General features: G+C 33.7%; 1 protein-coding gene across 1 annotated transcript; it reads right to left on the bottom strand.

Moving 5' to 3' along the window:
• Positions 1 to 3,861: 3,861 nt before the first annotated feature.
• On the bottom strand, positions 3,862 to 5,229 carry LOC112525971 (malonyl-coenzyme A:anthocyanin 3-O-glucoside-6''-O-malonyltransferase-like). The gene has a single exon (XM_025136308.1). The coding sequence runs from the start codon at positions 5,221 to 5,223 to the stop codon at positions 3,862 to 3,864; it is 1,362 nt and encodes a 453-aa protein (XP_024992076.1). The 5' UTR covers positions 5,224 to 5,229.
• Between the last annotated feature and the right edge of the window lie 7,019 nt (positions 5,230 to 12,248).

Here is a 12,248-nt window from a genome sequence, read left to right as displayed (position 1 = left end):
GGGTGGTTTCCGGTTAGATCGTTGAAATCAAGAGTAGACTCTGCAACCGTGAACGCAACTGAGTCACCGTTAACATAACGGATTTCGGGTTTTAGGGTAGGAGTAGAAAATACGATCAAGTTCCCTGAAAAAGGGAAGAAATGTTGAAGGGTGATCGATAAGGATTGTTTAAGATTGTCTCTTTACCAAACCCTAAATGACCCTAAATGACTGATTCGGAATTAAAATCTATCAATTATCACATTCTATTAATTTTTTAATATCTGGTTTTATTAACTTACATATAATATTATATTGAATTATTTTAATTATATTATGAAAAATTAAATTTTATTAATTTTAAGCACGTCTTATTTTGATCTTTTTATATATTTCAATTAACTTATCAGCTAGTTTTTTTTTCCCAAACTTATTTAATTCATCAACTAGCTTATCAACTAGTTTTTGTCAAATATATTTAATTAATCAGTTAACTTATCAACTAGTTTGCCAAATATATCCTAAATAATTGAAAAAACAAAAACCATGAAAAATGAATGAAAAAAATATGTCAATATGGTATCAAATTAATGAGAAAAATATGATTTTTTAGTGTAATGTATTTCACTCGGAATATTTTTTCTCCAAATAAAAAATAGTGGGGGTGGGTTTTTTTAATTTAAAAAATATTATTATAGTTGCCCATTATATCATCTAATCTAATGTTAGACGAGGTGTTTTTTAATTTTTCATTTATTTAGAGTTTTTTCTTGAAACTTAGTGTGTGTGTGTGCGTGCCCATTCAAGGGAGAACTGATTAGTTTGTGGTTACCGTAAGATTTAATCTCAACCATAAATCAAAGGTTAAATTAGGAAATTAATAATTTTGGTAATTTTAACTTAAAATATTAATTAAGGGCATTTTAGATTTCTCTTCTCTCCTCAATCCTCTCTCCTCTCAACTCTCAACTCTCAACTCTCAACGTCAAACACCTCCTCTCTCCAATGAACACCATATCAACATATGATACACCATATACACAATGTGATACCTAAAAAAAATATCTAGCACTGTAAAAAAAAAGATACATACAAAATGAAAAGTAAGAAAATGACATTGTGATACCCTTGATAAGACAAGGAAAATAATGAAAATGCATATTGTGATACAGTTCGTAAAACAACACTACCTGATACATGGTGATACACTTTATAAAATAGAAAAAACACATTGTGATACACCTTCGGTTAGTTTGAAGCCCAGTAGGAGTTTAAAGTCTTTGCTTACAAATAGTGACAATACACATACCACTTTCTCCATGGCTGATTCAATGTTATTTTCGTGTTCCCATCCATTTTCACATAATCCCAGTTGCTCCATGACTCATAATTCAACTGAGAATTACGAGAATTCAAAGATTTGGAATGGTGGGGAGGGAACTAATGGATCTATTCATAGCTGTTGTAGGCCCGTAAGTGATGGTGGTGTTGTGTTGGTGCAAGCTAATGGCGCCAATTTTGATAATAATCTGTCGTTATTCCCTTCCAAACTATTGGCGAGGCCTAGAACTGACACTCAACCAAACTGCTGGTGAGGCCCAGAACCGACACTCAAGCGGGTGACTCAATGGGAAGATGTTCTAACAGTACCAAGCCTTCTAGACTTGAAAAAATTCTTCAAGAAATTGTATTAGAGTCTATTCTGGTAATGGCTCGGGTAATTCAAGAGCTTTCTGATGAAACTCTCGAATCCACGAAGGAATACTTGAAGAAACAGATAGAAATCCCACGAAGAAGATATAAGGCAATGATAACCATAATTGTAGCTGCAAATAGGGATTTAGATCCTTGATCACTTTTAATCTCTTACTTACCCATGAATTGCCTTTTTCAAGGGATTTGATCTGGTGCATCTCAGTGCATCACATCTTGGTATATCTCATCCTAATGTGTATCTAATAGTGGAAATCGATTCATGTGCGTCTCACTTTAACTCTATTTATCACTGGAACCCAACCATATATATATATATATATATATGTATATATATGTGTGTGTGTATATATAGGGGCCTAATCAAATGAGAACTGATTAGTTTGTGGTAACTGTGAGGTCCAATCTCAACCAATCATTTTATTATATTAATTGTATTACCTTAATTAAGAAAAAGGGTGTATTAGTAATTTTAAAAAATTGACAACTTATTAAATCATTCTAAAACCCTAGGTCGATCGATCCCCTGTTGTTGCCTTCTCACTTCCGCCGCCCTCAGCTCCAATCTCCGGTGTCGGAGATGATTACGCCGATCCTTCCTTCAATTACGCAACACCACCACCACCACCACCATCTGCATCGCATAGAAACTGAAATGATCACAGCCCGTCGGCTATCCCCCAATGACCGATTCGCTTCTCTTTACCAAACCCTAAATGACCCTAAATGACTGATTCGGAAAGGAGTTAAGTTCACGGGCTCCCTGCCGGAGTTTGTCCGACGGTCGGTGCGGTGGGCATTTAAGCAGAGGCGGTAGATACGAAGGAACCGTAACCACCAGTTCATTGGCTTCTTCTTCGCTTTGATACATCGACCCCTTTGCCCAACACCGCCCGATGGTTGCTTTATCCAATCGGGTAAAACAACCCAGATCGGTCTCGATTTCTGGTTTCTACACACCTAGATCTGCTTTTGTTTATAGTTTCTACACATATCGGATTTAGATGTCCCACTCCTTTTCTGTGGTACACAGTGGTACCCCCAATTGGTGCTACATTGGATATCACAGTGCATCTTGTTTGTATTTTGGGTATCACAATGTGGATCGATTGTATGTATCTCTTAAATTTGGATTTTGGATTTGATTTTGTTTTTAAGGTTTGAGTTGGTATCAAATTTGGGTATCATATGTTGTTCGTCGGAGGCCGAAGGTAGGAGAGAGAGAGAGAGAGAGAGAGAGAGAGAGGAGAGATAAAAAATTTAAAATACCTAAAATACCCTTTAATTATAATTTCAAGTCGAATTACCAAAAATATTAATTTTCTAACTTATCTATTGATTTTGTGGTTGAGATTGGATCTCACAATTATCATAAACTAATCAGTTCTTCCTTTAATAGACCCCTATACACACATATACACACACACACACATGAACCTTCATTTCAGACTCGTTAGATTGTGATAACCTTGAGAACCAATGCATCATGTGTTATTTCATATGATTTTTTTTTCTATCAAAGACTAGGATTTAGAATATTGATTAACATTTAATTTGTTTCACAATATGTTTTTTCACATGCACTTATGTCACAATATGGACATTTTAGCCTGTTAGTAAGACAAAAGTTACATGTAAAAAAGTTTCACATTGTAAACCGTATAAATATGAAGCAAACACATCTTGAAACAAATATTTGTTCATCAATACATTAAACGGTAGCCTTGAATGAGAAAAAATCATTTAAAACAATACGTTAAAATAAAAGTTCTCACAATTATCACAATATACAGAGTTCTCAAAATAATTAAGCCTATATATATATATATAGAGAGAGAGAGAGAGAGAGAGAGAGCTATGGGAACTTTGTCCTATTTGGTAATATTACATCAAATGATTTTTATTTGAAGTTGTGACATATGTCAGATTATAATGCTGCAATTGATTCATAAGCATATGTGTCGGTTATAGTTGAAATGAGATAGTTTTTTCTTTTTGTAATTAAAAATAGGCGTTGGGTCATTAGGGACACTATGTTACGGATTTTTGGAGCCAATTACCAACCATTTACCATGTGATCTAGTGAATGAACATTTATTGAAAATTCTCAAAATAACATGAAACATACAATATCCATTCCAAAGGTAAACAAAGATTTTCATGGTGAATTTAGAGGTACGCTTCTAATCCCTTGCTGAAGATGGGAACAAAAGCCTCCATCTCCGTAGCCGAAAGGCACACTCCCAGCTCGAGATCTTCATTCGATTCTTTGCAGGTGCTCAGAGATATGAAATCATTATAATCGATAGAAATTGTTTCGTACTTTGTGGGCTTCCCCCATCCGTAATCCATATCGTAAAATTTCAGCTTTGTTGTTCCGGTAACTCCCATTATTGTCGTTGGTATCCCTTGCGACAATAAACTGTCAAACGGCCATTTATCTTTCACGATTCCAGTTTTATCGGTCAACATCTTATGCAGATTTTCTCCGAGTAATTTTGCAGCATTCAAGAATCCTTCATTTCCCGTTAAAACATCGGTTTTTGCGATCGACAGACATAGAACGACACAGTTCCCAAAATAGGCTGCTGGAATAGGTGGATCGATGCGTGCCCTACAATCGACCGCGATACTGAATATTTCCAGCTCATCATTGCGTGATTTTGCGACGCAACTCCAGGTATATGCACATAATACCGTGAGAGATGATACGTATGGCAATGTTGGCAGTTGGGTTGAAACCCATTTCTTCAATCCATTGATGACAGTTCGAGTCAAGATAAACGTGGCTCGAACTTTGTCGGTTGGTCCAGAAAGTCTTGGAGGTTGATAATCTTTGTTAAAAGTAGTTTCAACCTCTACTCTCTTTAGATAGAGTTCATCTATTTTCGGGTAGTTTACAACTCTACCGAAAAAGGGCAAAGTTCCATTAGCTAGAAACGACTCATCTGAACCAGTTCTAGCGATCGACGTCCACGCCTTCAAGAAACAAAATCGAGTGCTGGCATCACCAAGGCTATGATGATTGGTCATTCCGACGGAGATACCGGAGTTTGGAAAGAACGTCACTTGAATTGAGAACACCGGAATCTTTACATGGTCGGATTCTTTTGTAGCTTCCGGCAATAGGGGTATAAGATGATAAAACTTACCACAGTCTCGAGGGTGGTTTCCGGTTAGATCGTTGAAATCAAGAGTAGACTCTGCAACCGTGAACGCAACTGAGTCACCGTTAACATAACGGATTTCGGGTTTTAGGGTAGGAGTAGAAAATACGATCAAGTTCCCTGAAAAAGGGAAGAAATGTTGAAGGGTGATCGATAAGGATTGTTTAAGATTGGGAATGATAGTTTCAGTGAAGTGGGTTTTAGAGACAGCTGGGAGTTCATAGAAGAAGATATGGTGAACCGGAGAAAAGGGTAGCCATAAGATGTCGAAGAAAGCGAGTGGCAGAGAAGCGTCGGCTACGGTGGCCGGTGGTGGCGATACGTGGGACTGTTCAAGAATCGTAAGGATGGGAAGGGAAGCCATGTTGTTGTTCAAGCCTTGTTTTCAGTGTATCTTCATAGTTCATAGTAGAGAAGGAAAAGTAGTCTTGATATTTAAAAAAAACGAGTCAACTATAATTTTTGTTATTACATTATTCTACTTTTGTTTTTGTTTTTCTTTATTAGGGTAATGTATTTTTAAATTATTTTTTATTAAGGTATTGTATTTTAAAAAATTTACCCATAATAGTAATGAGTAACCTGCTATTTTCTACACGGGTTAAACCATTGACTTTTTTTGCTTGTATGACTTTAATGAGGTGATGTGAATGACACATTATTTTGATGACTTAACTAAAATAAAAATAAAAACTATTTCAAATTATTATTAGTAATTTTCATTCTGTCTATTAATTTTAGTAAACAAATTTCATCAAAATAAGAAATGCATGAAACAAATTTAATTTTTACATGGAACAAAAACATATGAAACAATTTCATCAACAAATGAATTATTTAAAAACAGTTTCATCATATTAAAAAATCTCATGAAAAAATTCTACTAAATTAAAGAATAAAACCGACGTTTTATGATTTACACTAATGGTTTGATTTGCAATATATATATATATATATATATATATATATATATATATATATATATATATAGACTTGGGATCACGTGAGACCAACCTGTTTTCGTGAGATCCGTGAGACCAACTTTTTACACTTGAAACTTTACAGCAAAATGCTGTAAAGGTAACCTTCACAGTGTTTTTTGCTGTGAAAGTTCGACTTTTTAAACCTTCACAGTGTTTTTGCTGTGAAGTTTCAAGTGTAAAAATATGGTCTCACGGGTCTCACGAAAACAGTCTGGTCTCACGTGAACCCAACCCTATATATATATATATATTATAGAGTTGGTTTAAATAGGCTTCCAATACTCTTTTCTAAATCTCTTGATCAAAATGTATATGCAATAATCATTTATAATTAATCTTTTTAGAGCCAGTGGTTCTAGAATATGGCATTCACTTTTAGAGAAAGTAGAAACATGTAACTTTGTAATCATGGTCTCTGAAATCATTGGTAGGAAGATGTGCCATGACGTCACGGATGATAAATCAATTCGTCAAATTAAACTCCTTGATTATGTAAGCATCGTAAGGATAAGGGTCAGCTCTTTTAAATCATTTATGAAAATTTATGAAACAATTTTATCAACATGAATTATTTGAAACAACTTCATCATATTAAAAAAACTTCATGAATCTTTTTTACTAAATTAAAGAATAAATCGACGGTTTTTATGGTTTGTAATAAAAGCTAGATTTGCATTATATATATATAGAGAGAGAGAGAGAGATAGGCGGGTTACGATACAAACGCCCAATTCATGAAAACTATGCAAACATATTTTCGACCAATAGGAAAATTCTGTTTTTTTCCTTTAATTTTAATAAGGGTATAATGGTCATTTGATTGTATACTGGTTAATATTGGAAGGTAATAATTACTCTTAATTAATGAAACGTAATAATAGAAATATTTAATATAGAAGGTGGTAAATCAATTTTTCTTAATATAATTTTTTTTATCGTTAATAGTTTTTATTATTTTATTAAATTATACTTATTATAATATGAATTATAAAAGCACTACAATATGAAATCTGATTTCGTTTCATTGAAAAAATATATGTAATTTGAGTAATTAAACTAATGTCATGGTCAATAGTGACCATAAACACAATTTCACTGATAAATTTAATTTATTAATATTTTGAAACGTTTTATGCATGAACAAATTTCACTTAAGAAAATGAAGCATTCAATTTTCAAGATGTTTCATTCAATTTTCAAAAAAGTTTCATTCTTTATATGTTTCATCGTTTATTAAGATATCCTTTTTTTTAAAATTAGTTTGATTAGAAATTATTAAAAGTTCAATCCCACTTCAATAACCGTTAATGAAATAGTTTCATAATCGTGAGTTCATAATATAAATGGTGAAACAGTTTCATTCATTCATTTAATGAAACAAAATATTTCTTTTAGTATTTAAAATGTTTCATTATTTTTTGTTGATAAAAATATGTTTTTATGTTTCAAAGTTTATTATGATATACCTAGTTTCATTGCTCCTTATTTGGATCTATTTTTAATGTGGATGTTATTTTATTTATAATATTTAGTCATAAAATGAAGATAATTTTTATCAAATATATAATTTGTCAGATTATTCTAACATTTTTGGTTAAAATCTTTGTAATGATAAAATGATATATAGAGATTTTAAAACAATGATTTTGTTTAATTAATATTAACATATCCACGACCTTGTTATTTTGTTTAAAAAATCATACAAATTAAAAATTTGACAATTTTGCCCATTTTTTATTTAAAAATTAAACTTCTATTTTTTTTCTCTAATATAAACACATTTAATCTTGATCATTAATCAAGAAAATTAATGAATGAGATTGGTTTATAAGGTTTTTAACAATAAAGATGGTTTATAAGGTTTTTACCAATAAAGATGGTTTACTGATCGCACCTCTTTTGTATTGTATTATAGAGTTGATGTCAGAGACCTCTTTCAATACAAAATGCAATCTGATCACTTTAATACTTTATAGTTTTGTGCAACACACATGAATCAAAATATAGTCTAAACTAAAAGAATGCATTCAACTCTAAATTTATTCATTTTGAAGATTCTAGAGTAAATTACAAGTTTAGCCCTTAAGGTTTGTCATTTGTTATGAATTTAATCATATATCTTCATTTATTATATCATAACCCTTCACTTACACAGTTTGTCTCCGATTTGATCCCTTGTGCAAATAATCGTCTATTTTTTGCCGTTAACCTGCATCATATGCCTGGTAAATGAGGATAATTTTATCTATCGCTATATTTTTCTCGTTCTTCATAATTCCCTTCGTTTGTAAAATTGGTTCCCTCGTGAGGAAATTAGGGAGAGAGAAAAATATAGGGATTTGAACGAAATTACCTTTGCCTACAATGCACATGATGGAGGTGGAGGGTTATCACAAGTTTCAGCCTCACACTTTGATGCATGAGCGCACTCCTGGATGAACACAATATTTACTTTTATTGGCAAAATTCAAACAACAAAACCTCGGTTGGCTCCCAACTATTAGTGTTCCATAACTACCCTGAAGATAGTTTCGAGTCTTAAATGTTTATTCTTAAAAATATGTGTTGCTTGACAAATTATTATCCCTTAAAGTTTCTTCTATTAATATATCAATGAGAGACACCTTGACTAGTTTAAACAAATTTTAAAACCACTTTTGTCCCAGAGAGTTTAGTCCAAGTATGAGCGTTAACATCTTTCAAATCAGGTATTCATTTCACGTTGGCTACCCAGTTGGTGAAGAAGTTCACACACACAAATCCCTAGTAGATCCACCATTTTYCATAGCCATAAGAAACCAATAACATCATCCACTCGAGATTTTCCTAACCTCGTCCCCCTTTTTCTCTCATCTCTCAATCTCAACCACCCCCTTTCAATGTGTAACACGCCCTCCCTGCGTGGTGAAGGACAGGAAAAGCCACAATTAGGTTCAAAACAGTACCAAGTCAAACCATTGGTTAAAAGCATAGTAGTTAATATGATTTACCAAAACATAATTACAGAACCACAAACGAAGATAACAGTATGTACCAAAATATAGTCCCAAAATACACATATATATCACCTACATTGATAATGAAGAACTTAACAAAAGTATATCATAATGGGATATCTTCGATATTGTCATCTCCATAACTCTCATCCCAAGGCCCTGCTAAGCCATGTACCTATCGAGGACAAAGAAAATAGTGACTGAGCTGAATGCTCAGTAACTGGATAATATTAATTAAACAATAAACATGAGATGACAAGTTCAATGGAGATATATAACATTCAGTGATAATCCATATTCAAGAGGGGTTTTGGAAAGAAATTCAAGTTGATCGAATGCGTCGAAGGCATGTCAAGGKTCCAAAGACCAAACAACATCACTAGGTTGCATTGTTCCAAAAGGATGATCAATCYGTTTGGACGTGAGTGAGGAAAAGGGTGTAGGCATAAAACCACAACCCTCTCACCACAATTTATTCTCCGATAACGGTTCCTAAAATCGATTCATACACCCTATATTTGATGGGATGCCTACTCCTGTCCGATTTAAAGACTAATGTAGGTGAGGACGAACATAATAGTTATAACCACCATGGAAGTATCTCAACACCGGTACCCCCAAAGTTGAGTCTAAAGTAAAGAGTCACAATAGGCATAACCTAACTGAAATATAAATTCGAAATGTACAAGTCAASTGATTCATGTTCCAAATCAAAATTCAAGTCATATTTCAAAATAAACAAATGCTCAAATACATTTAACAAGCACRATGGGAATGTGAAACCAATGTGTTCAGAATTTTATCATAAACTTTCCAGATTACGAAACCTTATATAAATAGCTATCATCATGTCAATTTAAGTATGATATCCATATCTTGAACCCTAGTTGATGAAATACCACGAGTTTAGGATTCCCTAGAGTTGATTCATGTCACCCCAAGTTATCTTTATATAAAACAATAATTCGCTACCAGATATGTATRAACCAACATATATACTTAACTATATAAGTGTTAGTCCATTGTTTTCTACTCCTTATTATCTCTACATTAGTCCTAGATAACTTTATGCTTGATTGGTATAAGCTTCTCATATGGTACAAGTCAGATATGCGTAAAGTACAAGCGATAACTGCAACTCAATCCCCCACACATACTAGCTTTTGTCGCTCAAAAAATACGACATTTTACTCATAAATTAAGCCTTCACTCATAAATTAGTATTATAGTACTATTTTTTTAGGAATCTAATCCAAGAAGATTCACTCAATTTGGAGCAACAACCAATTTTATATGAATTTTCTAAATACAACATGAATTCCTAAGTAATATTTGATCAGTTTTGGAAACTCAATGTTTTGAGCYAGCTAGAACTAAAATTTGGTCTTGATTTATAAAGATGTAATAGACGCTTCAAGATTWTCAGTGGTGTATTGCACATATCATTTGGACCAATGAATGATTTTATACGATTTTTTTTAAACAATATGGAATTTCTTGATTCTCCTCATGTTACAACACCAAATTCAATTGAGTTTAATTCCATTAGATTTTCAATCAAGACCAATGTTTATCCTCAACATAAATGTCCTTTTAAGCACAAAAAATACTATTTAATATCATTTCTAAGCTTCACCATATGAGACCTAACATTAACGAAAACCTCAAAGTTATGTACATTCAAACAAGGAGGTGAACATACCTTGATTCCAATTGTGCTTTTAACTTCAAACAAGATTGAATCTCTTCAATCTTCTCATTATTTCAACTTAAGATTGTAATATTGTCATCTCCATAACTCTCATCCCAAGGCCCTGCTAAGTCATGTACCTATAGTTACCTTTGAGTTTTAAGCTTAAATCTTCCAAAACTTCAACTGAGAATTTGATTTCATCRATGGAGATTCTTGAAGAGAGGAGAAAAATCAAATGATTTAAGATATACGTATTAGAATTAAATGATTTTTAAGAATTTTGAGGGTATTTATATTTTTAAAATTTTCATTTTGGCTGCTCTAATTGGTGATTATTTGACATTTTAAGTTAAATTTAATTTCATTTTATACATGTGTGGCCCCTTGTATGACCATGCATCACAAAATTAGTTTGAGGTACAAGTCGTCTAAGCAAAGGGTACAAACATGCTATACAAAGTTCGACCTAAAGTTCTCTTAACACAACTATACGAGTTAAGAAAACCCGAGTGTTATACAATGACCCATTGACCATCTTCATCGAAGCAAAAGGACACACYTTTTTTCTTGAGTTGGTTTCTGTCGGAAAAGTGTGAGTGTGAGTGTGTTGCAACAAACACTGTAACATCCGTACTTTTTCTACTTCTTTCTTTCTTTTCTTTTCTTCCTTTGTAAGGTTTAAGTGTATGTAGTGTATAATAATATATGTATTTATATATATAATTGTTTAAATAATTCTCTTTTAGGAGAAAAGAAGGAAAGGGGGGGGGGGGGTTGTCAGCTACTTTCTAACCTACCCTTCTATCATAGTCCTTACCTTAGGAATTACCTCCTTCCATTTTAGTCCTTATCCTCCATGTAAAGGGGAAAATCCATGGGGAAGGGTGTTTTTAGGAGAGGGCTTCACGGTGTGAGAGGGGGATCGGAGGACAAAGAAAGGGAGAAGAAAGGAAGGGGAGGGATCAACTCCACTCTGGTCCACGAAGAGGCAGCAAGCAGCAGGAGGTCTGCGTTTTTCCCTCATCCTACAACCACATCAGCAAGCAGCAAGGCTGCTGCGTTTCACTACTAGAAAATCAGGTATCAGCGACGAATATCAGCGAGGGAATTTTTCCCTCGCAGATCAGCGAGGGATCAGCGAGGGAAATGAAAAAAAATCTCATTCCCTCGCTGATCTGCGAGGGAATTTCCAAAAATATAATTCCCTCGCTGATCCCTCGCTGATCTGCGAGGGAAAAGTTTCCTCGCTGATTCCTCGCAGATCAGTGAGGGATCAGCGAGGGAACTTCCAAAAAAACATTTCCCTCGCTGATCCCTCGCTGATCAGCGAGGGATCAGCGAGGGAAATTCCAGAAAAACTATTCCCTCGCTGATCCCTCGCTGATCTGCGAGAGAAAGTTTCCCTCGCTGTTCCCTCTCACATCAGCGAGGGATCAGCGAGGGAAATAACAAAAATTCAGAATCCCTCGCTGATTTGCGAGGGATCAGCGAGGGATTTTTCTATTTTTCCTATTTTCTCATTTTTATGCGTTATATGTACATATTTTTATGTGTTGATATCGTATGTATGCTGTCATGTGTTTTTTTTGTGTGTGTGTGTGTGTATATATATATGTTGTGGTTGCTAACCGCAATATATGCATGTGTATATGTGTATACACATACGTTTAAACATATATTTATTCATCCAATCGTGTTTAGCAACTAGTGCACATGT

Source organism: Cynara cardunculus (assembly GCF_001531365.2).
Source record: "Cynara cardunculus var. scolymus isolate 2C chromosome LG 13, CcrdV1, whole genome shotgun sequence".
Classification (NCBI taxonomy): domain Eukaryota; kingdom Viridiplantae; phylum Streptophyta; class Magnoliopsida; order Asterales; family Asteraceae; genus Cynara; species Cynara cardunculus.
The sequence above is the reverse complement of the archived record's forward strand: the minus strand, read 5'-3'. Positions and strand labels throughout refer to the sequence as shown.